This window comes from Melozone crissalis, unplaced genomic scaffold (genome assembly GCF_028551555.1).
Source record: "Melozone crissalis strain CALT ecotype California unplaced genomic scaffold, PUWL_Pcris_2 ptg000063l_1, whole genome shotgun sequence".
NCBI lineage: Eukaryota > Metazoa > Chordata > Aves > Passeriformes > Passerellidae > Melozone > Melozone crissalis.
Window position 1 is genome coordinate 5482818 of NW_026535841.1, and position 22565 is coordinate 5505382.

Sequence of the window (22565 nt, forward strand, 5' to 3'; positions counted from 1 at the left end):
TCACACTGCCATGGCTCCCTCATACCCAGCCAAGAGCTGCCTTGCTTGGCCCCTCACACCACCATGGCTCCCTCATGATTCTCTTCCCTCACACCCAGCCAAGGGCTGCCCTGCCTGCCTCTCATGCCGCCATGGCTCCCTTGTGACCCTCCTCCTTCACACCCAGCCAAGGGCTGCCCTTCCTGTCCCCTACCACCACCATGGCTCCCTCATGACCCTCTCCCCTCACATCCAGCTAAGGGCTGCCCTGCCTGTCCCCTCACGCTGCCATGGCTCTCTCATGACCCTCTTCCCTCACATCCAGCCAATAGCTGGCCTGTGTGTCCCTCACGCCGCCATGGCTCCCTCATGCCACCATGGCTCCCTCACAGCCAGCCAAGGGCTGCCCTGTCTGTCCCCTCATACCATCATGGCTCCCTCATGATCCCCCTCTCTCACACCCAGCCAAGATCTGCCCTGTCTGTCCCCTCACATCGCCATGGCTCCCTCACACCCAGCCAAGGGCTGCCCTGTCTGTCCCCTCACACCGCCATGGCTCCCTCACCTCCTTCTCTTCTTGCGGCCAGATTTCTTTTTCTTCTTCTTCCCCCGAGCCGGCAGCGGCCGTTCCCCATCGCACGAAGGGCTGAGGATGGAGGACAAGACCCAATAAATATTAAAAATAATAAAAATAAACCCTGAATGGGCTCACACGGGACTCTCTGGCATCGCCACCTCAGGGACATGGGGCAGCAAGGTCAGTGTTCATGGTGGGTGTGGGTGTTGCCTCATTACCCTCTAACGAATTATTTAGTCACAGTTTAAACGAACTGTCTAATAGAGATATAACAAGACAGCTCCACCACAGCAATGCTGATTATCTAAAACATGTTTGCTGAGGTTAACGACTCTAAAACAGATTTATAGGTTTTGTTGCTCTTTGTAAATATGCTTTAAATAATTAATTGGCATTTAATTTGCATACAGTAATTATTGCAACCAGATGTATCTAACTATAATAAAGACTTGACATGTGTTAAGTAGCAATTGATTAGAAATATATATATATTTATTGAGACACTATGGTAATTGAAGGAGATACGCATCTCTTATACAGTTGTTAAACCTTGAAAATAAACCCTCCTGCAAATTAATTTCTTCTTTAAACATATGATGCTGAATCGTGTTATGTTTCAATGAAAAGCAAATACTGTGGTTAATTAATTCAGAGCATTGGGCTGAAAAAAATGACAGATACTCTGTGGCTACTCATTAACTAAAGCAAATGCTTGTAAAGACAGAGGCAGCTGGTGGCATCCCTAAATCAGCCCAAATCAGCCACGTGCATCTCCAAACAGATCCGCAGGTCCCTCTGAATCCCCAAAAGGATCCAGGACCAAGGTTTGTGGGGGCACAGTGAGATCCCCAGGGCCTCTGAAAAATCACTGAGGGTGCTGGGTTTGTGCCTCAGTTTCCCCACTTCTCATCCTGCCCCTGGGAATAGCCAGGAGCAAGGGATGGGTGGAAGCAGCCCCACAGCTGGAGAATGCTGTGAGATCTTCACTACAAAACAGGCTAGAAATTGAGCAGTTTTCTGCAGCAAGAACAAACATTATTGCTAATGAAAGTACTAATGCAGAGCAAACGACACTTTGGGGGGGGACAGTCAGACTCCACCACCCCCCAACACTTGATCATCCAGGGCTTGAATTACCACTGAAATTACATATCATAAAAACTCAATTGCTTAGTGCTTTTAATACACTTTGGGAAAAAAAAATAAAAGCTCTGCAAAATGAAACTGCAGGCTAATGCTTCAGTTGTGAGCTGTGAATAACGAGTGCTTCTGGTGCAGTAAATTCAGTGTGCAAGCATGGCATGGCCCCATGGAGCACCCACATCCTCCTCCTCACTGCTCCTCCCAAGGATTTCACGGATCAGCAGCAGGATGTGGCACACCTTGGTGGCCCTTCCACCTCAATGCAGACAGAAATCTGCATTTTCCAGGATGTCTCATTGTCACTGAGCTCAGACACCTGGCCAAAGACACCCAGGGACACGGCTGGGCACTGCCACAGCCACAGGAGAGCAACATCTGGCCATGCAGCCCCAGGCGCCTTCTGCAGAGCCCTTCTCCCTCTCCCCAGATAACGTCTTTTGTCTTTGATGTGGCAGCTTTCTCCCGTGCACTGATGTGACTTCAATTGTTCCTCCGTGATAATAATCAAAGTCTAATTAAAAGTGTGCTTTAGATTATTGTTCTGGTTGGCCTGAAATCTGAAGATATGAAATGTGCTTTCTTGCTCTTTCTTTCCAGCATCTTTAACTGAGCAGAGAGCCTTTAATCCCAGAGACGGTTGAGCAGGCAGGGCTCTGAGACCCCAGCTGCTTCATTTACAGCGTTTCATTCATTTTTCTCCTCTCAAGTGGTCAGGGACTAACGACAAGCTGATAACGAGGCTGTGTCCTAATGAAGGCAGTGCTGCTGAGCTGATCTAGCATGGGGAGAGGGGAATTGCTCAGGGTGATTCCCAGCAGACCTGGCAGGCAGAGGAGTGCTGGCAGGCCTTGAAAGACTCTGGAGGAGGCTGCAGGAGCAAGCCCTGGAGTGGAAACAAACTGCAGGTTTGTCCCTGCAAACTCACACAGGGATTTCATGCGATTGCACACATTTTCTGTGCACACACACTGAGCCATTGAAGCCACTCCCAGCTCTCACAGACCCCAGAGGGGCTGAGAAAACACCCAGAGACACCTCCCCTGCCACCCCCGCGTGTCCCAGGGTGGCCCTGCTGAAGGCCCTGGCTCCTACATGTGGTGGCCATGGTCCCGTCTGTCCCTCCCCTGCCACCCACCACGTCCCAGGGTGACCCTGCTGATGGCCCTGGCTTGTACCTGTCGTGGCTATGATCCCCTCTGTCCCTCCCCTGCCACCCCCCGTGTCCCAGGGTGGCCTTGCTGATGGCCCTGGCTCGTACCTGCGTGACCTGCGGTGGCCATGGTCCCGTCTGTCCCTCGCCTTGGCACAGCCATTGGTGCTGGCAGGCTCCCTGACCACGCAGCTGCTCAGCTTCTCGGGCCGTCTGTCCTCCGCAGGGTACGGCAGGCAGCTGAGCGTCCCACTGCCGGGGCAAGAGGTGACAAAGAGCCATCAGGAGCTGTGCCCTCAGCTGGGGTCACTCCCCACGTCCTGGGAATCTCCTTTTGCAGGCAGGAGTTGTGCAGCTGGGAAGGAGAGCTGCGGCTTGCTCTCAGCGCTCCCACAGGGCTCTGGAATGCCCCGTTCCCAAGCCAAGCTGCACCCCAGCCCAGGCACGCTGTGCTCATTCTCCAGGCAGAGATGCCATGAGCATCGTGCAGCTGGACAGCACAGGGCCAGATCCAATCCAATGGGAACAAAAACCAGGAGCCAGTCAGGACAGATTTGTCTTCACTGTGGAGTTTAGACCACCAGCTCTGCAGAGACAGCACAGAGTTTGCACTCCGATAGGAAAAAATCCAAAATCCTTTCCCATTTCAAATGTAGTTTTCTCAACCTGCTAATGCCTCAAAAACATCTTGCCACACATCCTCATCCTTGACTGGCAGCAAACTTCCTACAAATAAGGTGCTGGGCTTATGAACACACCTGGTCCTGCTGACAGCTCAACCTTGAGAACCTGGGACAGCCCAGCAGAGTTAAGGGGAACCACCTGGGCCAGGTCAGTGCCTTAAAGAGCCCTGGGAGCTGGCAAGGAGCAGAGCAAAGGCAGGGAAAGCTTGGAGGGAGTGGTTTCTAAGAAACATTGGGGTTTGTGCAAGCTGAAATGGAGAAAAGAAGCTGCTGAATGGAGAAAACAAACCCAAACAAGTCTGCGTGCAGACACTCAGGAGGAAAGTAAATAGGTTTCTAGGCCCCGCAGATATTTATTTCAAAGAATGAAAAGATTAATGAAAAGACATAAACCATCCCCAGCAGGGGTGCTGAAGACGCTGGGGTTTAGTGTCATCCAGAGCATTGTGGAATAGATAGAGCAAATGTGGGCATGTCCAGGCCCAGCCAGGCTGTGGGGTGATACCCAGGGGAGGCTGGGCTCAGCTGGCACTAAAAGTGTCCCCATTTCTTCCCTTTCCCATTTTAAAGCCAATCCCAGGACTGGGTGTGGGTGCCACTTTAGGGTCAGCTCTGAAAGTCCTGTGGCTGTGTCTGTCACCAGGCCTGCCTCCTCTCCTTGGAAAGCAGCACTCTGGAGCCCTCAGGCCATGTGGATCCCAGCAGAGCAGGGGGAGGCTGCTGGGATGTCCCCCTGCCACCCCTGAAGCCACAGTGAAAGATGCTTTGGCTGCAGAGACCACCACAGCCATCACACATGGGCTGTGGAGACAGCAACAAGGGCCAGGGCCAGGTGTGTGCTGCACATCTGGGTGTTAAGTGGGGACAAGAGAGTGGTTAAAGAGCAACGGCACATTAAAAAAGCCCCAGTTAGGCATGGCCAGAGCTTTGCATGCCCCAGGGAACATCCTGCTGCCTGCCTCAGCCATGGATAACGCTCCTTGGAGTTGAGTTGGCACCTGCAGAAGGGTCACCCCTCTCTTCCCACCTGTTTTTTGTCTCTCTACAAGCATCCACTTTCTCTAACAGCCAGCTCCTCCTTGAAGCTCATTTTGTAATGCCTTAACATTTAAGGATATGCACAGCCAAATAAAAGGGACAGGGATCAGTGGGGGAAAGCAGGGTGAAATGTTTCTGGCCCAGAACATGCAGGAGGTCAATAATCCCTCTTGCTTTAAAAAGTCTGTAATAAATCGCCCAGTTGCTTCCCAACATCTCCATTATTTTTAACCATCCATGAAGCTACATGGTTAATCATTTTCTGTGTGCCAGCTAATTGGCTTGTGGCCTTTCCCAAACCCCTTTTAAGAACAGCCTTCCGAGGCTCAATCATTAGGATCCATTAAAAACGTCCCCAAATTAATGACCTGTGCAAAGCCTGAGCTGGATGCACTCCAGCAGCAGAGGCAGGGGGAACCTCCCCAGGCTGGCAGCAGGCTGGAACACCAGTGCCAGGACCCGGGCACAGCAGGTGACATCCTTGTCACCCAGCCTCTAATGGGATTTCCAGGTCCTGGGGTCAAAACTTATTGGCCTCGAGGCAATCAAGGACTCCTGTCCTGCAACGTGCCAGGAGCCATTTCTTCTGGGCTTGGAAGTAATTATTGATGGAAATAATTATTCTCCAATTCCATCAAAGGCTGGCTTCCATTCAACCAAATGTTCTCCTCTGATGGATGCTGAGAGTCACTAATGCTTTAAACTGGCTGGTAATCCCCTGGCGTGGAGCTCCATAGACATTGATTGAAAAAATATATATATATATATAAAAAAAAAATTCTTTTCTTATTGTCTTTTGTGTCTTTCATGACTGATATAAAAGTCATGCAGTTTGGTGTGAATGATCTCTGTGGCCTCAAAGGAGGGATTATCACACCCTCCCTGCTGTTTGTGCCTGCAGCAGAAAAGAAGAAGCCTCTGTGGGTGTTTTTGCTGGAGCTGGCCCAGGGAGAGCAGCGGGGATGCTCGGCAGGATGCTGCTGGGAGCACAGGACTCACTCAGCCCAGGGGCTGTGCCAGGGGAGGCAGGAGGGTGCCCTGCTGGGGGGCAGCATGCTCCAGCACTCCTGGTGAGGCACACAGCCTCTCTCCCCGCTGTTTGGCTGCATGTTTGTCCCTAAGGATGCACTCACTCCTTACTCAGTCAGACCACGACAAGGCAGCTGTCCACCCATCCCACCTGCCCTCCAAGCTTCTCCATTTCCATTTGGCAATTTGATCACTTGGACTTGTTTTTCTCTTCCCTTTCTTTCTCCTGCGCAGAAACCCAGCGTGTCCATCAGACCTGTGCAGAAGCAGCACAGCTGCTCCTGATGGCAGACCCTCCCACAGCAGGGCACCTGTGTGCTGCCTGCCCCCCACTCAGTGCTGAACATGCCCTGTGCAGCCACCCACCACAGCTGGCTCATCCTGTCCCTTCCATCGCAGCAGTCTCTGGTCCAGGAGGGGTTTTTGGGCTCATGGCAAATTTTGCCAATGCTGCAGTGGCTGGAAGAGAAGCAGCAGGCACACGGTGCCCTCAGCACAAGCCTCTCCCAGCCTAGCTTGCCCGCCTCCACACTGTGGTGTCTGTCAGATTTGGGCTCTCACATGTATTCCCTCTCTGTGTTGGCAGCAGAGGGCCATGATCTACTGCCTACCCCAATACAAGTGATGCAGGAAAGGTCACTGCTGGGAAGGAACCCAACATCCCTTATTTGGAGGTGGATGAAACCACCATAAACCACTGTGGTCACATGGAGGAGAAGGGATGGATGGCTCTTTGCTGCTGGCAGTGCCCTGAGGCCAAGCCCACTCTGCCTCCCTTGCCTGGGGAAGGGATGACACCCCCAGTGTGTGGGGATGCCATGGAGAGCAGCTAATGCCTGCCCTTGCCCACGGACAGCTCCTGGCACTGCCCACAGAGGACGGGACAAAGGTACAAAGCATTTGCTGCCTCAGGGAGCAAACTCCCAAACCATGCCCATCCCTCCATCCTGGGCTGCCATGCTGCCTGCCACAGCCAAATGCCATCTCATCAGGCCATGGCATGTGGCACTTGGTGACGCAGGCTGCTCAGGGAGCTGAGCCCAGTGACACCCCCAGCCCGCAGTGACAGCACTCAGGGGGCTTTGCTGTGCACTTGACATTCCCTGGGTGCTGCCATCCGCTGCCCACAGGCTCCCGTGTCCCAGCCCAGCTCCCCAGGCCCTGCAGCTGCCTCCTGCCACAAGCCTTCCATCAATCAGCCTTTCCCCGCAGTAACTCATCTCAAGAGGAGACAAAAGCAGGAAAATTGTCTCCCTGTGACCTTTCAGCTGCCAAACTGTGGCACCAGACCATCTCCCCACTCATTGTGTTGTCCCTCACCTCCACAGGATGGACCCCAGCAGTTCCAGCTGTCAGTGGCCTTGTGCAGCCCCTGTGTCCTTCCCAGCTGCCCTGCAAGCAGGAGTGTAAGCAAACTGGGGCTGGACCATGCTAACCAAGCAGTTTTTGGGGATTTTTTTATCCTTTATTTTCCTTTGCACATGCAGCTGGGTTGGGTGCTGGATGCAGAAGCACTTCAGAGGCCCTGGGCACTGAGTGCACTTGGCAGACCTGCACTGGCAGCACTTCCAAGGTCACAGGATTTGGGATAGCCAATACAGAAACTTTACTACATTCCCTGCTTCAGCCCTGGATGGCTTCATGTTCCCATCATCTCTACACCCCTCAGTGAAAAGGCAGGAGCAGCTTCAGCCAACCAAACCCCCCAAACAAAAAAGGTTAAAACATCTCTGATGAGCCTAAAAGCTGTGAATGTTTCACTGGCATTAAATGATGAAGGATGGACACCTTGCCTGGAACTGGGAACATCAGGATATGGCATCCTGAGGGGAGGCTGGAGAAACTCCTGTGCCTGCAGCTACTTGCACCAGGTCCTGAGTAACATACAAAAAGTGCATGGACAGGTGACAGAATATCCCATCCTTCCTCTCCTTTCCTCACCTGGAGGTTTTGGCTGTGCAAGAGTGGGCAGTGGTGGGTCAGGATCCCTGCTCTCCCACATCCCTGCACTCTCTGCCACAGCCACATCACGTGCGCTCCTGCCCTGGGCTCTAGTGAGGGTGATCTGAGCTGCTCAAAGTGCTTCTAAAATCCACCCTTTGGGCTGAGAAGCTTTTTGGCACCGGCAAAATGAGCCTGTGATTTTCTCTCTCGCTCTCTGGCTTTGCTCATCTGATTGAAAAAGAAAATGCTCAGACCATTCCCTTGTCCCCCGAGAGGGAGGGGACAGAAAAGACTGTCATAAAGACATTTCCCAGCAAAAACTCCAGCAGATGTGTTTATGTAAAGCCCTTTGAAATAAGCACTAAAAATACCTCTTCAAAATTAGGAGATGGGGAATATTGTGAGTGCTTCCCACAAGCACACACACACACACACAAACACCCAAGGCAGGTTCTTTGCCCACCTCATTCAACCCGTTATTATTAGTGCAGCAGGAGCCCTGCAGTTTGTTATTGAAAATTATAATAGCAAATCACCGAGATATTTTCCTTGATTACACAGACTCCAAGCCAGTTCAATTTTAATCTTCTCCCTGCTATTTTTTTCCTGTGTGTCAGCAGAGGCACCAGCTGCAGAAAGACACGTGGGTTTCTTGAGGCAGTTCAAACGCACAAGAGAAACACAATTCTGTACTATACATTTTTCATAAGATTTTTGCCAGTTGTGACTCTCCTCCCCCTCCTGCTCCTGGGAGCCCTGTGTCCTGGTACAAGCCTGGATGCTGCTCCTTTTCCTTCTCGCACTCCAGAAAGGTTTAACGACGGCTCTCGGCGCATCCCGGGCCAAAAAAGCAGCTTGGCTCTTTCTTTTCCAGCAGCTGATTTACTATGCATGGCTGGATCGGAACAGAGGAGCTTCCCCGCTGGAGGAGGCCCCGCTGGCGGCGCAGGATCAGTGCCAGATGCTGCGGGGGATGCTGAGGGGTGGCAGCCCGCGGGGAGGGCTCTGTGCCGGGCACCAGCTGCCAGCGGCTCCTGGATGGACAATCCCTGCACAGGGAAAGCTCCACGGGGAAAGCCGTGTCTCTGTGAATCGCCTTCTTAGGCAGGCTCGGTGTGCACAGCCTCTCCCTGCTCCCCACGGCTCGGTCTCCTCCTCCCCAAGGAGCCCCATCCCTGTCCCCCTTCCTTGCAGGGCTCCGTGTCCCTTTCCCTCGCTGCCAGCGACCCGGGATGGCTCTGCTGACTGCCTGCCAGCGATAACAGCGAGGAACCTGAGGAATATGGCACATGGTCGCATTGTTTCTAAAGAAAACCTGGCCTGCTGCCCCATCTCGAAGGGTTTCTGCGGCATCCTGCGCCTCCCACGCTGCCGGCTCGGCTCGGGGTCCCTGCGGAGCTTCCTGCCCGTCTGCACCTGCACACTGCCCGGCTCTCGGGGGACAATCCTGTGCCTTTCCTGTCCTCAGAGCCTCCTCCTTACACAAACACCCTGCGGGCTCCCATGCCTGTACAGCAGCCAGTTTTCTCCTCCATCAGGAAGCACGACAAGAGCTTTGGTTGTTTCAGGTACCCACAAATGCAGATGGAAGTGTTTACGTGCTGCCCCATGGCACAGCGATCTGGCACATCACTGATCCGTGGCATAACCCAAATCCATGTTTTGGGGGACATTAGACTCCTAGGTGACCCAGAGGCCTGGGGCTGAGAGATTATGCTAAACCACATCATAACCCCACAGCCATTCTCCTCCCAGCTGGCCCCACACAGCACTCCCGGCTCCTTTCCTTGCCATCACCCCCAGGCAGCCTGCAGCAGAGGTGAGCTGACAGCCAGGCATGGGAGCAACCTGGAACAGCCCTTGCAAATCTTGGGATAAGGAAAAGTCTGGATCTGAGCTCGTTTCCCTTGAAACATTTGCCCACAAGCAGCACAAGGCAAAACCAAGCTGGGCAAAGGTCAGGACCAAGGGGCTGGGAGGGAGCCCAGAGGCTGTGGTTGGGCATTTCTCAACACAGCACAGGGAGCCAGAAGCTGAGGATGATGCTTAATGCTTTAGGAAGGGTTTAACAAAAAAAAAAAATGAACACATGGATGTCCTAGAAAATAAGGGCTTTGGCACTCCCTGCAATATGGTCAGGCTGGAGAGCATCTTCACACCCAAGGGGCTGCACAGTGCCAGCCTCTGCTCCTGGGACCATCAGATATGCCTGCATTGTCCAGACCCTGTGCTATTTGGCATGGCAAACAGCACTGAAATAGTGAATTTGCCAATAACAACTCGTTAAATTTTAATCAAATAGGGAATGGTAAGCACACAGTTACACACAACTCCTGGGAGCACTGAGATCACTTTAAAAATAAATTAGTAATTAGGCACTTAGAAAGCAGCAAGGAGATGGCTGGAGAAGATCCACTTGGAGCAGCAATGCTTTCTTTGCCACTCACATAAAGTTTTTCCTCCTCTCCCTTAATTTTCTTGCTTTGAGTTGTCACTGGAAAAGGGGAGAAGACACTGGAGGTCCCAACACTCAGGTAACTCCAAGAACACAACCTGTTCATGCAGCTGCATGAACATATTAAATCATGCTTTTTTATTAAACCTGCCTGTAGAGCTGCCCTGGAAATGCCTGGCTGAGTCTCTCTGCTGCCCCATCCATCCACCCAGGCTGGGGACAGGGACACCCAGGTCACCTCATGCTGTTCATAAACCCTGAGCCCCCCCATGTGCCACAACGCAGGCATGGTGCTCACTAGGGAACAGAGATTCCCAAGGGCTCAGCTTGAAATGACTCCAACGTTAAAAATTGCTCAAATCCCCCAGGACAGACTCAGGAGTGCAGCCAAATGGGTGTCCCCAATGTGGGTGCTAAAAGGGTGTCCCCAGCTTGGGTGCCACATGGGTGTCCCCAGCCAGGGCATCACCTGGGCAGGGTCTGGTGAGGACGGGTTCCTTGGCCACCCTTCTCTTTGGGACTTGTCTCTTGAACATGCAGCCCCCTGTGACGTACAGGGCTGCACTGCCAGGGCCACCCTGGGGCCAGCAGGGCTCCGTGACACCGTGAGGAGCAGATGTCCCCACACAGAGAGGCGTGGGCAGAAATTAGCTCCCGTGGAAAGGAATTAACCAACAGATTTCTGCTGCTGAGCAAGGAGCCTGCAACGATGCCAGCCCAGCAGGGGATGTGGAAAGTGGACTCTAAACTCCCACCCTCACTTACTCAAAGGGGTTTTTAATGGCCAAAAAGGGCCTTTTCCTCCCTGTGTGTGCAGGGACAGCTGAGCTGGGAAGCTCCTGAACTGCAGCTTCATGGGTGGGAGTGTTTGGTTTGACTCCAATCCTCTTTCCCTGTAACACCCCTTGGTCCTGTGGGAAACACCTCAGTGGTCAGGAAGGACTGGTGAGGAGGTTTTGAGTAAAGGAGAGTTGCTGGAAGGGAAGACAGGGCCTTTTCTCCTCTCACTGTGCTCCAGGATGGAAAAGGGTGGTATAGCTGTGCCATCCCTGCCACACACAGGGCTGTGGGGTGCTCAGTGCTGTGTGGGAATCAGAGCCAGAAAGAAACATCCTGTCTGCTCTCAGGTCCCCAACCATCCACACCACCCTGCAACTCTGGCCACTGTTTTAAATCATCCCAAAAAAGAAAAAAAGGGATATTTGTCCACTTGCTGCTTCCTAGGGGGATGATTTGGAAGAGGCAGGTGAGTCCCTGTGGCAGACCCTGCCAGGACAGGCTTCAGACAATCATTTCAGTTTCCATCCCATCCATCTTTAATTGGGTATAATAATAATTTTATTGCTCGCTGGGATTTGTGAGGCTGAACTAATATTTGTAAAATGCTTTGCTATCCTCAGCTGAAAGGCAATCTAGAGTGGCAAAGCCCTGGTGTTATTCACATTTGGATAATCCAGAATTATTCATAAACAAAATCAAGATTATGCAAATATATTCATTAGTTCTCAGAATACCTCCAGGAAAATAGGGGAATTAGTTTTGTTAACAATTATGTATTATGTAAGTGTGTGTCTAAGCACGCACAGCCCCGGTGCTGGGGCACGTTCACCTGGGACTCATCCTGGGATCCCAGAGGGCTGGAGAACAAAGGTTTGGCCTGTACAAAGCCACCACCTCAATTTTGGGATATCCTGGTGCAAATCACAGCACACAGCACAGAGCCCTGTGCCCTGCCAGGGTCCCCCACTGACACCCCAGTGTCCCCTCTGTGCCCTCACGTGTGAGCACCATCACCTTACCCCCAAACCAGCCTTCCCTACCAAATGAGGCCTTCCACAGTACATGCAGGGCCAAGGGGCTGTGGATTTGGGATCTGGGGCATCCCCCTCACCCAGGGCCTGCCCTTTGTGCCCTGACACAATGCCAGCTTGTGCCCAGCCTGGCTTTCCGCAGCGTGTCACCGTCTGTTTGGGATGTGCTGGGAAATGGGAGATAAAGGTGCAGTGAAAATACTGCATGGTTTAATTAATGCCACATGCCTTTCACTCTATAGGTTGTGTGCATGGTTAATTATTTTTATAAAGAAAATAATTAGTCCCAATCAAGGCAGAAGCTCTCCAGAATTACAGCTCATTAACCGCTCTCACATTTTTCTGTTCTATAAAAAGTCATGTGGTGCTGATGAAGATTATAGACCCTTGGAATCAGCATTAAATACAAATTCAGACAGTGTTACCATCCTATTACCATCAACTGCATCGACTGGGCTTCGGTAATTGCAGCTGGAAATGAAGGGCAGGGATTTCTGCTCCACACAATCTCTGCAAACAAGCACCCTGCCCATCAGTGTGCTGCAAACAATGTGACCCAAGCCCTGCCTTGGCTGAGTGCAGCCCTGAGGAGATGACAGACAGAGGGAAAAGCTTTGCTGGGCAGGTAAAGAGGAGGAGTGCTCAGGGTGGGTTCAGCTCCTGTTTGGGCACACAGCAGGAATCACCCTGAAGCTGCCCTTTGGCAAAGCCACCAGCCCAGTGGGTGCAAAGGCCAGGAGATGCAGAGGGGACAAGGAGCAACCTTGAGGCAGTGGGATTATCCTCATGGGACATGGGGAAAATAGGGCATGGGGGATGCTCCTGCCAGGGATGGGGGAGCATCTGCAAACAGCTCCCTCTGGGCTGTGCTAGTCCAGGCACGGGTCCAGTTCTATTGAACGTGGCACAGACCTCGCTCAAAGCCTAATTGAAAGAAATCACAGCACATTAAAGGGAGTTCAGGTCAAATCAATACCAAAGTGCTGGGGAGGGTGAGCAGGGGGAGCAGGGCAGTGCCAGCTCTGCAGGCAGGGCACAGGCTGTGTCCAGGGGCTCCATTGCCTGCTTTTCCACCATGGGCAGGCAAGGTGAGACCCCTGTTCCCTGCTCTGTGCAGGACAAACCTGGCAGCAACACAGGCTGAGGGCTGGCTGTGGCAGCCAGCAGTGGGGAGGGAGCCACAGGTCCCTAGGATCCTGCTTTTTAGTTTCCATTAATCAGGGATGGATGTGCCCTGGGTGGCATTCACAGCCCAGAGAGCAGGCAGCCAGCACTTTGGGCCGCTGCAAAATTAACCCACCCATCCCCATGGCACAGCTCCCGTGCCCAGAGCCCTTGGGGGGACGGGGAAATTGGGGCTCTGGGTGGAAAAAAGCACTTGTGGTGAACTCCTGAGGCAATGGGGGAGTAACTACTGCCACAAGGCAGCACAGGGCGGGAGCTAAACCTTCCACTGGCATGTGCTGCCAGCATTGTGCCTCTGGCTCTGGCCCTGCAGGTGCAGAGATGCTCCACACTCACAGGGAGGGCAGGGATAGAGACAGGGACCCTGGAATCACCGAAACATTCAAAACCCCTCCAAAAGGTAAAGGTGAGGGATAACCATGGAGGCTGTCCCACACACAGGGAAGGGCAGGTGACATGTGACAAGTTTTGTTGCTTTGGGGTTTTATTTTCTCTAAGTTGCCAGTCTTGGAATTCTCTGGAGAATAAAAACCCCATCCCTTCCAAGAAGTGCTGAAGGCAGTTGTCTTGCTTGTCCCCATCATAACAATCCTGACCAGGCTCTGATCGGAGCAGGGGGGTTTGAAGAGGGCAAATGCTTTATGGGAAATAAGTTCTCTAAGCATCAGCCTCAGGAGTAGATCTGCCCAAATCCCAGACTGCCTCCTGCACCCTCAGGGCCACAGCCACATCCATGCCCTGGCAGAGCAGGGTTCCTTGCTGGCTGCAGCTGATGGAGCAGTGGAGAATGACTTCTGTTATATTTACATGCTCTTACAGATGGGTGTTACACTTGCACAGCTTTGGTGGGCAGGGGATTGTAGGGCAGCTCCAGCTGACCCACAGATTAATGCAGCAGGAGCTCTTTAACTGTGAAATCTCTCTTAATGCAAAAATATTTCTCTTGCTGGGCAGTAGCTAATTCTTCATCCTGATGGCAATGTAGCTCAAATCCCAGCCTCCTGCCCCACTCTGCTCCAGTCACCCTCCAACACACGTGGGCACAGAGGTAAATCCAATACAACCAGCCCACTGCCAAAGTGCCACCAAGTTCCTGCTGGAATTTGATGTTAGTGGCAGTGCAAAGGCACAGAGTTGTGATGCCTGAAATGTGCTGGTGTTTGACGCAGGCTGATGGGTTTCATTTTGTCATTGTTGCCTGTGGGTCTCAGAGCATTTCAGCCACCCTGTGGGCTGTGAGATGGGCACCTGGAACCCAGGAGCAGAAAGCCCCCACAGCCCATTCCAGCAAGTGACAGGGAGAAGAGCAGCCCCACAGGCAGCAGGACCTTGCCCACACTGTCCCCTCTGCCCAGCCAGGGGTGAACAAGGAGATGCCTCAGCTGGGGCTGGGCAGCAGCTGGTTCTTCTCCCATTAATGACAATTCATAAATTAAACACGCAGAGCTTAACGGGTCATCAGTGGAGCGCCAGCCTCGCTGCCTCCAGACCAGAGACTCATTTCAGCCCGCCTCAAACACCAGCACAGTTTTTAACAGAGTTTATTTTGCCACTTGCATTATTTTTTGTCAGCCCTTCCTGCAGTCCCTGCTGCGTTGGCAGGGAGCGCGTTCCCGCCGCGTGCGAAAGAAACGGCTATTTTTAAACTGCCCGTGTTTGTCAGCGCTTCCAGCTCGAGTGCCTGCTGGAGAAGCCAGTTCTGCAGCACCCGGTGTCCCACTGAGGGCCGAGTGCCCTTTGCCAGGAGATGGTGGCACAGACGTGGGCACTGTGCCCAGCCACGCTGCCGGGGGTGATGGCCCAGCCTGCGCATCCCTGGCGCACACCAAAGCCCTGTTGGGGATGCTGTGCTGCTGGGACCCACCAGTGCCACCAGATTTCAGGCATCACAACCTCTGTGCCTTTGCAGACACCTCTGAAATCATCAAGCAAGGCTGCAAACACAAGCTGGCTCCCTTTCTCCCTGCCCTTTGCTGGGAACGCCAATCCAGGCATCAAACCCTGGCCTGTTTTCCAGCTGGTGGCACCACCAGGGATTTGGGCCCAAGGGAGTGGGAGCTGTGTGTGGGTCACAGGGAAGAGCTGTGGGTCACAGCAGACCCAGTCTCAGAGAGCCTCTGAGGGCTCATGCCAGAGCAGGGGCTGTGGCAAAAGCCCTGGCACCCTCTGCACTGAAACACTGGTGGGATTTTCTGGCCCGGGCCAGGCTTTGCAGTGATGAAGAAGTTTAGTGCCCACAGGTAGAAAATGAAAAAATAAATGAAAAAAAAAGGGAGAGAAAAGGAGAGGGTGGTCATGCATGAAATTATTTCATTTCAGTGACACAGGGGGTCCATTTGATAAGTCCAGCTTATAGAGAAATGGAGGTATGGAAAGGTACAGCCACCAGCCATGGAGATGCGGGAAGGGGTAGGAATGCCAGGGAAATCTCCCAAGCCCAGGGAGCCTGGTGAGAGAAGGGATCCCTGATCACACAGAAGCTCTTTCGGGGGTCAAGCTGCAGCAGCACAGGCTGTCCCAGATGATGGGGACAGGATGGTGACAGCAAGGAGACACGAGCAGCCACAGGACCTGGCTCTGGGCAGAAGCTCCTTAGCAATCCCTGTCATCAAGGTCATCACTGCTATTTATTATTTAGGGCCTCACAGCCCTAAATATTCATTAGCAGGACTTGGTGGGAGGGGTGTGAACACGTGCATGGGGTTCAAGTATCCTGCTCTCCTGCCTCTCCAGGGATGGGATAAAAGCAGGGATGGGGACTGGCTGGAGCTGGTGCTGCTACCTGAGCTAGGCAAGGATGAAATCCAGCCCTGCAAGACCCTAAACTGTCATACTTCACCCTGGTCTGGTTCTCCACACTCCATGAAACAGCCTCACATGAGTGCTGGGATGTTGCTGAGGCAGGGAGGGACCCCACGGTCAGCACAGACCCCACCAGTGCTCCCCTCACAGCATCTGCAGACAGGGAGCTGCCTGGCAGCCAGGCCAGTGTCTCCAGTGGGTTTGATCAAGGGTGAAATCAAATATTTCTACAAAACCATCCTCCAGCCAGCCAGTGGAATTGTCCTCCCTTTTGCTGCCTTCCACCTGATTTCATCCCACATCTAAAGAGATTGGATACGGTGCTTCCCTGGCACAGCGGGGACACCGCAGGGTCGCTTTTGGCCAGAGGTGGGGCAGCAGCAAATCCTGGATTTAGGGAGACCCTCATCCCGTGTTTCCTCAGCAGCTGCTGTGGCCCCTCACTCAGCAGCAGGGCCAGGTTGTGCCGGTGAGGTGGGAGCAGGACCCATGGTTTGGGCCCCAAGCAAAGCTCAGCAAAGCTCTCAAGTGGACTTTTACAGGTGAGAAATTACCTGTCCCCAAAATCTCAGCATTCCCCAGCAGGGTCACGGTGCCCAGCACCAGCGCAGAGCAGAGGCAGATGGAAAGGAGGAGGATGAGGATGAGGAAGGCTCTGCGAGCAGCAGGGAGTGGGTCCTGCGGGCATTCCCAGCTCTTCCCCTCGCTGAGCCGCCCGCAGCCCCCCGGCAGTTCCGAGCTGCCTAATTAGCTCTGCCTGCTCCCAGCGCCGTCCAGCTGGAGCCGGAGGGCAGGGGCACACAAAAGCCTCGCTATTGACAGCCCCTCCGAGGAAGGGGCTTTTCTTCTCCCCCTCGCTTTTCTTTTCAAGCCCCTCTCCCCCCTCCTTGGGCCGGGGCCACGGGCTCATTAGCACCGGGGCTCGCAGGATGGAGCAGCAGATGGCAGCCAGGCGGCCCCGCGGAACAGATGCCCGGCCAGCCAGGGGAGATTAGCGGGGCTGGGGGGCAGCGGCACGGCAGGGCTGCCAGCGGGGCTCCCTCCCCGCCAGCACACCCCGCATCCCTGCCGAGGATGGGGGGGCACGCTGGGGAATCGTGGCAGCCAAAGGCAGCCAGAGACTGGCATGGCCAAAAGTCGCGGCAGAGGCCACAGGAGATGCGCAGCTGCTTCGTGCAGCCTCGGAGGATACCGAGACCTCCGGCACTGCCGCGCCCTGGCTGCTCCTGCCGTGTCCCAATGCAGCGGGGAGGACACGGCACCCAGGACACGGCACCCCTGTCCCCGGCACCCTTGTCCCAGACTCCTCTCCAAGATCACCCGCGATGGCAAACTACGGCTTAATCGCACCTCAGCAGCACATCCCTCCCCCTCCGCGCACGGCGCATCCCGGGGGATTAAGGGTTAAAGCACAAATCTGCCCTGATGTGACCCACTTAGACCATCTGGCAGGGAGGGATGCAGGAGCCTCCTCTGTCTCAGCGGCTGCCCCGGGAGCTGACACCAGCACCCGCAGGCCCAAAAGTGGATTTTGGCTGAGTTTCTGGAGACAGGGCAGCTCATGCCAACAGTACGGTGGCTGGCAGTGAGGCAGCAGGGAACTAAACCACCCCCAGAATTATCCCACAAGCCCCCACACTCCCACCAGCTCCAGTTCCTGGGGTACCCTGGAGCATCTCCTGCCTGGATGTCCCCAGGTCCCGGCACTGGTGCTGATGGAATTCTCAGCAGTGCTGGAGAAGTCACTGTCCCACTTCCAGGTGGGACAGGGCTCCCAGCCCCGTGCTGTGCCCGAGGTCACGGCCAGGGAGGAGATGCAGACAAAAGCCCAGCCCAGAGGGAGGGAAGCTGATCCTGCTCTGGGGCTGGGGCCACAGCATGGTGTTCATACCCATCCCCAGAGGCCAGTGGCACCTTAACACAGAAGATTTTGAAAGCATTTTCAGTTCACCAGAGCCAAAGCCCCATCCTCATGGCCCAGTGAGAGAGACTGAGGGCACCCCGGTTTGGCAGAGGGGCTCAGGGCAGGGTAGGTGGTCCCTGTCCCAGACCCCATCCCTCCCCAGCACACTGGGCACAAAGCCCTCTCAAATCTCACTGGGATTTTGCACATGCTGGAGCAATTCCCCTGCTAAGGCAAGCTCTGGGTCAGCCCCAGCCTCCCCTCACCATGCAGCCCCTCACCCTCAGCTGCACAGCAAAGCCCCACCAGGCCCTGTGTGGGCAAAGGTTAATTGGAAAAGCCCCTTTCCCCATCACCTCGGTTTTCCCTTTCACTCTGCAAACTGGTCAATAATCCATTTACTTTGGCAGAGCTCTGCTCTGGGCACAAAGCTGTCTGGGGGGCTGGATTCCATGCCCCCCCAGCCCCAGCAGGAGGGAAGGTATTAATGCACTCTTTTGTTCCAGGATGAACCGTGGGTTTAGCAAAGCTTTAACCCTCCCAACCTCCAAGACAGCTAGATGGGAATTTAGATGGAAGATGCTTTACCTGCAGAAGCAGCAGGAAGGGAGTGGTGAGGGATGGAGTAGGGGGAAAAAGCATCACTTTCTGTCCAGGTAACCCCATTGTTGCCCCACAAGGATGCAGGATTGGGCCCTTAGCCATTCTCAGGGCACCCTGCAGGATGCTTTGTGCTATGGACACTGTGGAGGGAATCCCTGGCAGGACCCCCATGGAGCAGCTGAGCCCCTTGACACTCCACAAGGGCACAGGAAAACTGATGGGAGGTGGGCAGTGCTGGCCTAGAAACCATGGCAGCGTCTCCACTGCTGTGGGAAGCACGGGGCCGGATCCAGGGCAGGGTGTTTGCAGGGGACCAGCTGTCAAGTGTGGGAGAAAACAGCAATCCAGATGGTCATCTTAATATTTCATTTGGCTAACTGGTTTCCCCATCTCCTCTCTGGCACCACAGTCATTTGCTCTTAAATTAGTCGGGAGTATCGTCAGGGAAGGGAGGCTGGTCCAAGCAGTGGCGCAGCGAAACCTTCCGGAAAAACAAACCCAGAGTGGAGCCAGGCACAGAGACCACTACAAGAGGAGCTGCTGTGAGCCCTGGGTCTGTTCTCTCCATGGATGGGGAGCAGGAGCCTGGCTCTGGGTACTGCTGGACCAGGGGCCTAGGGCCGGCTTGGGGACATCACCGTGCAGCCAAAGGAGCCCCTGGGGGTGTGAGATGTGGCACTCAGAGGTGTGATCCTGCCCAGACGGCAGCTCCAGCTCCTGGCAGAGCCCCGTGAGATGCGAGCCGAGCCGGCAGCACCGATGAGAAGAGCTGGGAACTGCAGCATCTCTGTCCCCGCAGCTTTGGTGGCAGCCCCTGGAGCAGCACAGCCCCTCCGTGCCCGGGCAGGGCGAGCCCAGCGAGTGCCCCGCAGGGCTGGCCCGGCTCTGTGCGGCCGCCACACGGCAGGGAACAGCCCCGGGCCGGCAGGACACACGCCAGGGGACAAAAGGAGCCGGGCTGCACTGACCCGGCAGCGGAGCACAGCCCAGAGTGGGCACCTGGGTCTGCTGGTGCCCACCACAAACCACAGCAAAGCAGGGCTGGCTCTGCTCTGTGCCCAGAGCTCCTGCACTGTTTCACTGCCACCGGAGCTGTCACTACCAACAGCACGGAGCGGTGCTCACATTTGGGAACTTTTTAATGGATCTGCAAACACCCCGAGCCGCGGTGTTCAGCCCCACCACGATGTCTGTGCCATCCAAACTGCTGGCTAGATAGAGCCAGGCAACATTCCTGGCACCCAGGCTGGGTGTATTTCCACAAAATCTGAATTTGTTCCCTTATTACACCTCCAACTGCAAGATATTTAAGCTCACTCAGGTACCTCCAGGCAGGAGTGTGAGTGTGAGACAGCCCTCAGCCCTTCAGGTGCCGACCCTACCCGATTCATGGATGGAGAAAAACACAGAGGTTCCCCTCTGCCACAAAGGCTGAAGCCCTGCAAACACTGCCTGTGGAAACAAGAGTTGTTCTTCTCAACTAGAGGCTGAACCCATGCCTTTCCCATTTTCCTACCTAGATTAATGGAAATCAGAGAGGTTGGAAACATTCACGCTCAGCAGCTGAGCTGCAGGGGCAGAAGGGACCCCATCCCCACTGTGCTGTGGCTCACAGCCTCCACTGGCACGGGAAGCATCTGAAAAGGCTCATTTCAAAGGATCTCCCTCCTCCCTAGGACAGGCTGAGCCCCCAGCACCCAGTCTCCTGCAGACTGAGCCCCTCTCCCCTACAGACACAGCACCTCCACGAACTTTGGCTGGTTCCTCACAGCAGCTGGGCAGGACCCAGCAGAGGAAAAACAGAGCAAAGAGAGAGGAGAGCCAGCAAGAGAGTCCTTTGTTTATAAAAGCAGCACAAATAGGATATTATTAACAAATACTGAGACAATCAGCAAAATAAAGGTGGTCTAAATTAGAGTGTGCATGGCTGTGAGGAAGCCACACAGACCTTTGCCTGTGTGACAGCCTGACAGAGAGGTTCAAGGGGTACCTGCAGCCCCCTTGCCTCTTTTCACAGGTTTCCCTCTTGCTCAGCCTCTGTCAAACATGGGGGCATTGACTTTGCTGGAGCAGGAGGGCAGAACAGGTGCTGTGTGAGCAAAGTCAAGGCTGCTTGGCTGTGGGACGTGGGGGACACCATCCCCAGAGCTGTCCCTGTCTGTGGCAGTGACCAGGCTGCTTGCAGTGTGTGTCCCTGGGGGTCACCAGCCTCCCCTCGGTGACAAGGCAGGGTCAGCCCCAAGGGCTGTTTCCCTCCCCAGGCTTCACCTTCCCAAGGGTCCGAGGTGAAGGGCTGACACAGAGACAAGGCCACCAGCAGGACACACAGCCCAGGGCTCTGCACAGCGGGGATGGAGCTGGTCACACTTTCCAGCTAATGCCCCCCACCACTCTGTAGCCCAGCTAGAGCTTTGCAGACCCTCATCCTGCTCCCAGGCTCCAAAGTTTCCCAAGCCTGCTCAGCTCTGGAGCACAGCACCTGCCCAGGGAGGGGGCTCACCCAGCCAGCACCCCAGCCTCAGGCAAGGGGAGGTGCCCCGGCTCCTTCAGCCACGAACAGCTGCTGGTGGCGGGGAGACACGCTCAGGACTCTCCTTATGGTGGGAAGAGGACTAGAGATGGAGAAGGACGCAGGATCTCCCAGACCCCCTCCCCTGCCCCGGTAGCCCTTACCTGGGCAGCGGCTTGCGGGCGGTGATACTGGCCACGATGATGCTCTCGGGTCGCGGCGTGGCCACGGCTTTGAAGGTGCCTCTCCAGAACTTCTCGAAGAGCTGCTTCTCTCCTTGCTGCACGCCGGCCATGGCCCCGGACCCACGGGCAGCCCCGCCGCTGTCCGCGGTGCTGAGCGCTACATGGCCCGCAGCCCGGCCCGCTGCGGGGAGTGCGGCCCCGGCCGCCCCCGCCTCCCGTTTTGTGCCGGCGGGGCGGGCACAGGGGCCGGGCCCGCCGCCGTCCCCTCCCCGGCACCGCCCCCGCCGCGGCTGCGCCCGGAGCGGCGGAGCCCAGCGCGGGGAGGGAGGGGGCGGCTCCGGGGCACCCGCGACCCCCTCCGGCCGTGTCCGCTCCCCCGCCTGGGTGAATCCTGGGGGGGTTCCACCCCCTCGGGCCGTGTCCGCTCCCCGCGCACCGCTCACCTCGCCTGGGTGAATCCTGGGGGGTTTCCCACCCCCTCGCAGCCCCCAGGACCGTCCGTGCGCATCCCCCATCATTTCCTTCCCCAGCCGAGAGGCCGCTGCCAGCCCGCTGCGGGATCGCCGCTGCGCTTTGCCCTTTGCGGGGCACGGAGCCTCCCGGGCACAGCGAGTCCCCGGGCCCCGCACAGGCTCCCAGGAGCCTCCGTGTTTGCCCAGTCCCGACCAGACACAAGGAAAGAAGGGAAAGCCTGGAGCCACAGCTAAGGGAGAAAGCGGCAGGAGGCCGTAGAGACCGCTCTGTAACTCGTCCACACCGAGACCCATATGGGACAGAGAATTCGAAATACAACCGCTTTTCCACCCCTCTCCACCTCCCTTCCCATTTAACTGGGCAGGGGCTGGGATGGAGCATGCAGTTCCTCGGCTCCAGCCCAGTGCCAGGCTGGAAATCCCATAGTGGGGTCCCAACCAGCGCAGAAAACAATTCCTCAGCTTCCAGGAAGGATTTGACCCGCCAGGACCGGACGCGTGGGGAGGGAAGAAGAGCTGGGGCGGTGCAAGTGCAGCGCTGCGATTTCCCCCAGCCTCTGCGCGGAGTACAATAAAAACGTCTTTAGGAGAAAACGCTTCTTCTACCACATGCTTTGAAGCGCAAGTAAGAGCTGGTGACCTTGGATGAATGAGACTGTCTCTATTGTGCCTCAGAAACCCGCACGATGCGCTTATGTAAGCGGCGGGGGGATAATGGAGGCGGGAACAATAGGCGGTGGGAGCCGGAGAAGAAGGAAAATCATGGGGAAACTTAATCGCTTCTTACAACACCAGCAGAAGGCTCGTGGTTTGCCAGCTCCTGGTTGCCTGCCCCGTCCGTGCCGGGGTCAGCAGCGCTGTCCCCGCAGCATCACCGGCACACGCGGGCCGCGCTCTGTGCCGCGGCTGGACGGGGATGCTGGGGAAGGGCAGCAGCGAGAGCGGGCACGCATCCAGCAGGGCTTGGAGAAACACTGTCAGCGCTGCCAAACAATGCCTGAAAACCCCACGGGGAAGGACAGCGCTCAGGCACGGCGCAGAGATGCTCGCTGGGAGAGTGTTATCCCCCGGGAAGCCGCCCAAGGGAAAGGCCGGC

The 22565-nt window shown here is 55.4% G+C and overlaps 1 protein-coding gene across 3 annotated transcripts in view; it reads right to left on the reverse strand.

Annotated features, from left to right (window-relative positions):
* Window positions 1–21108, reverse strand: part of SRRM4 (serine/arginine repetitive matrix 4) — a 40631-nt gene extending 19523 nt beyond the window's left edge. For all 3 annotated transcript variants that reach the window (XM_054288858.1, XM_054288857.1, XM_054288856.1), the window contains exons 1-3: window positions 20976–21108; window positions 2958–3101; window positions 545–625 (exon numbers count right to left, since the gene is read on the reverse strand). In XM_054288858.1, the coding sequence (XP_054144833.1) occupies window positions 545–625; window positions 2958–3101; window positions 20976–21106 (356 nt within the window). In that variant the 5' untranslated portion in view covers window positions 21107–21108. The remainder of the gene's footprint in view (window positions 1–544; window positions 626–2957; window positions 3102–20975) is intronic.
* Window positions 21109–22565: the final 1457 nt, after the last annotated feature.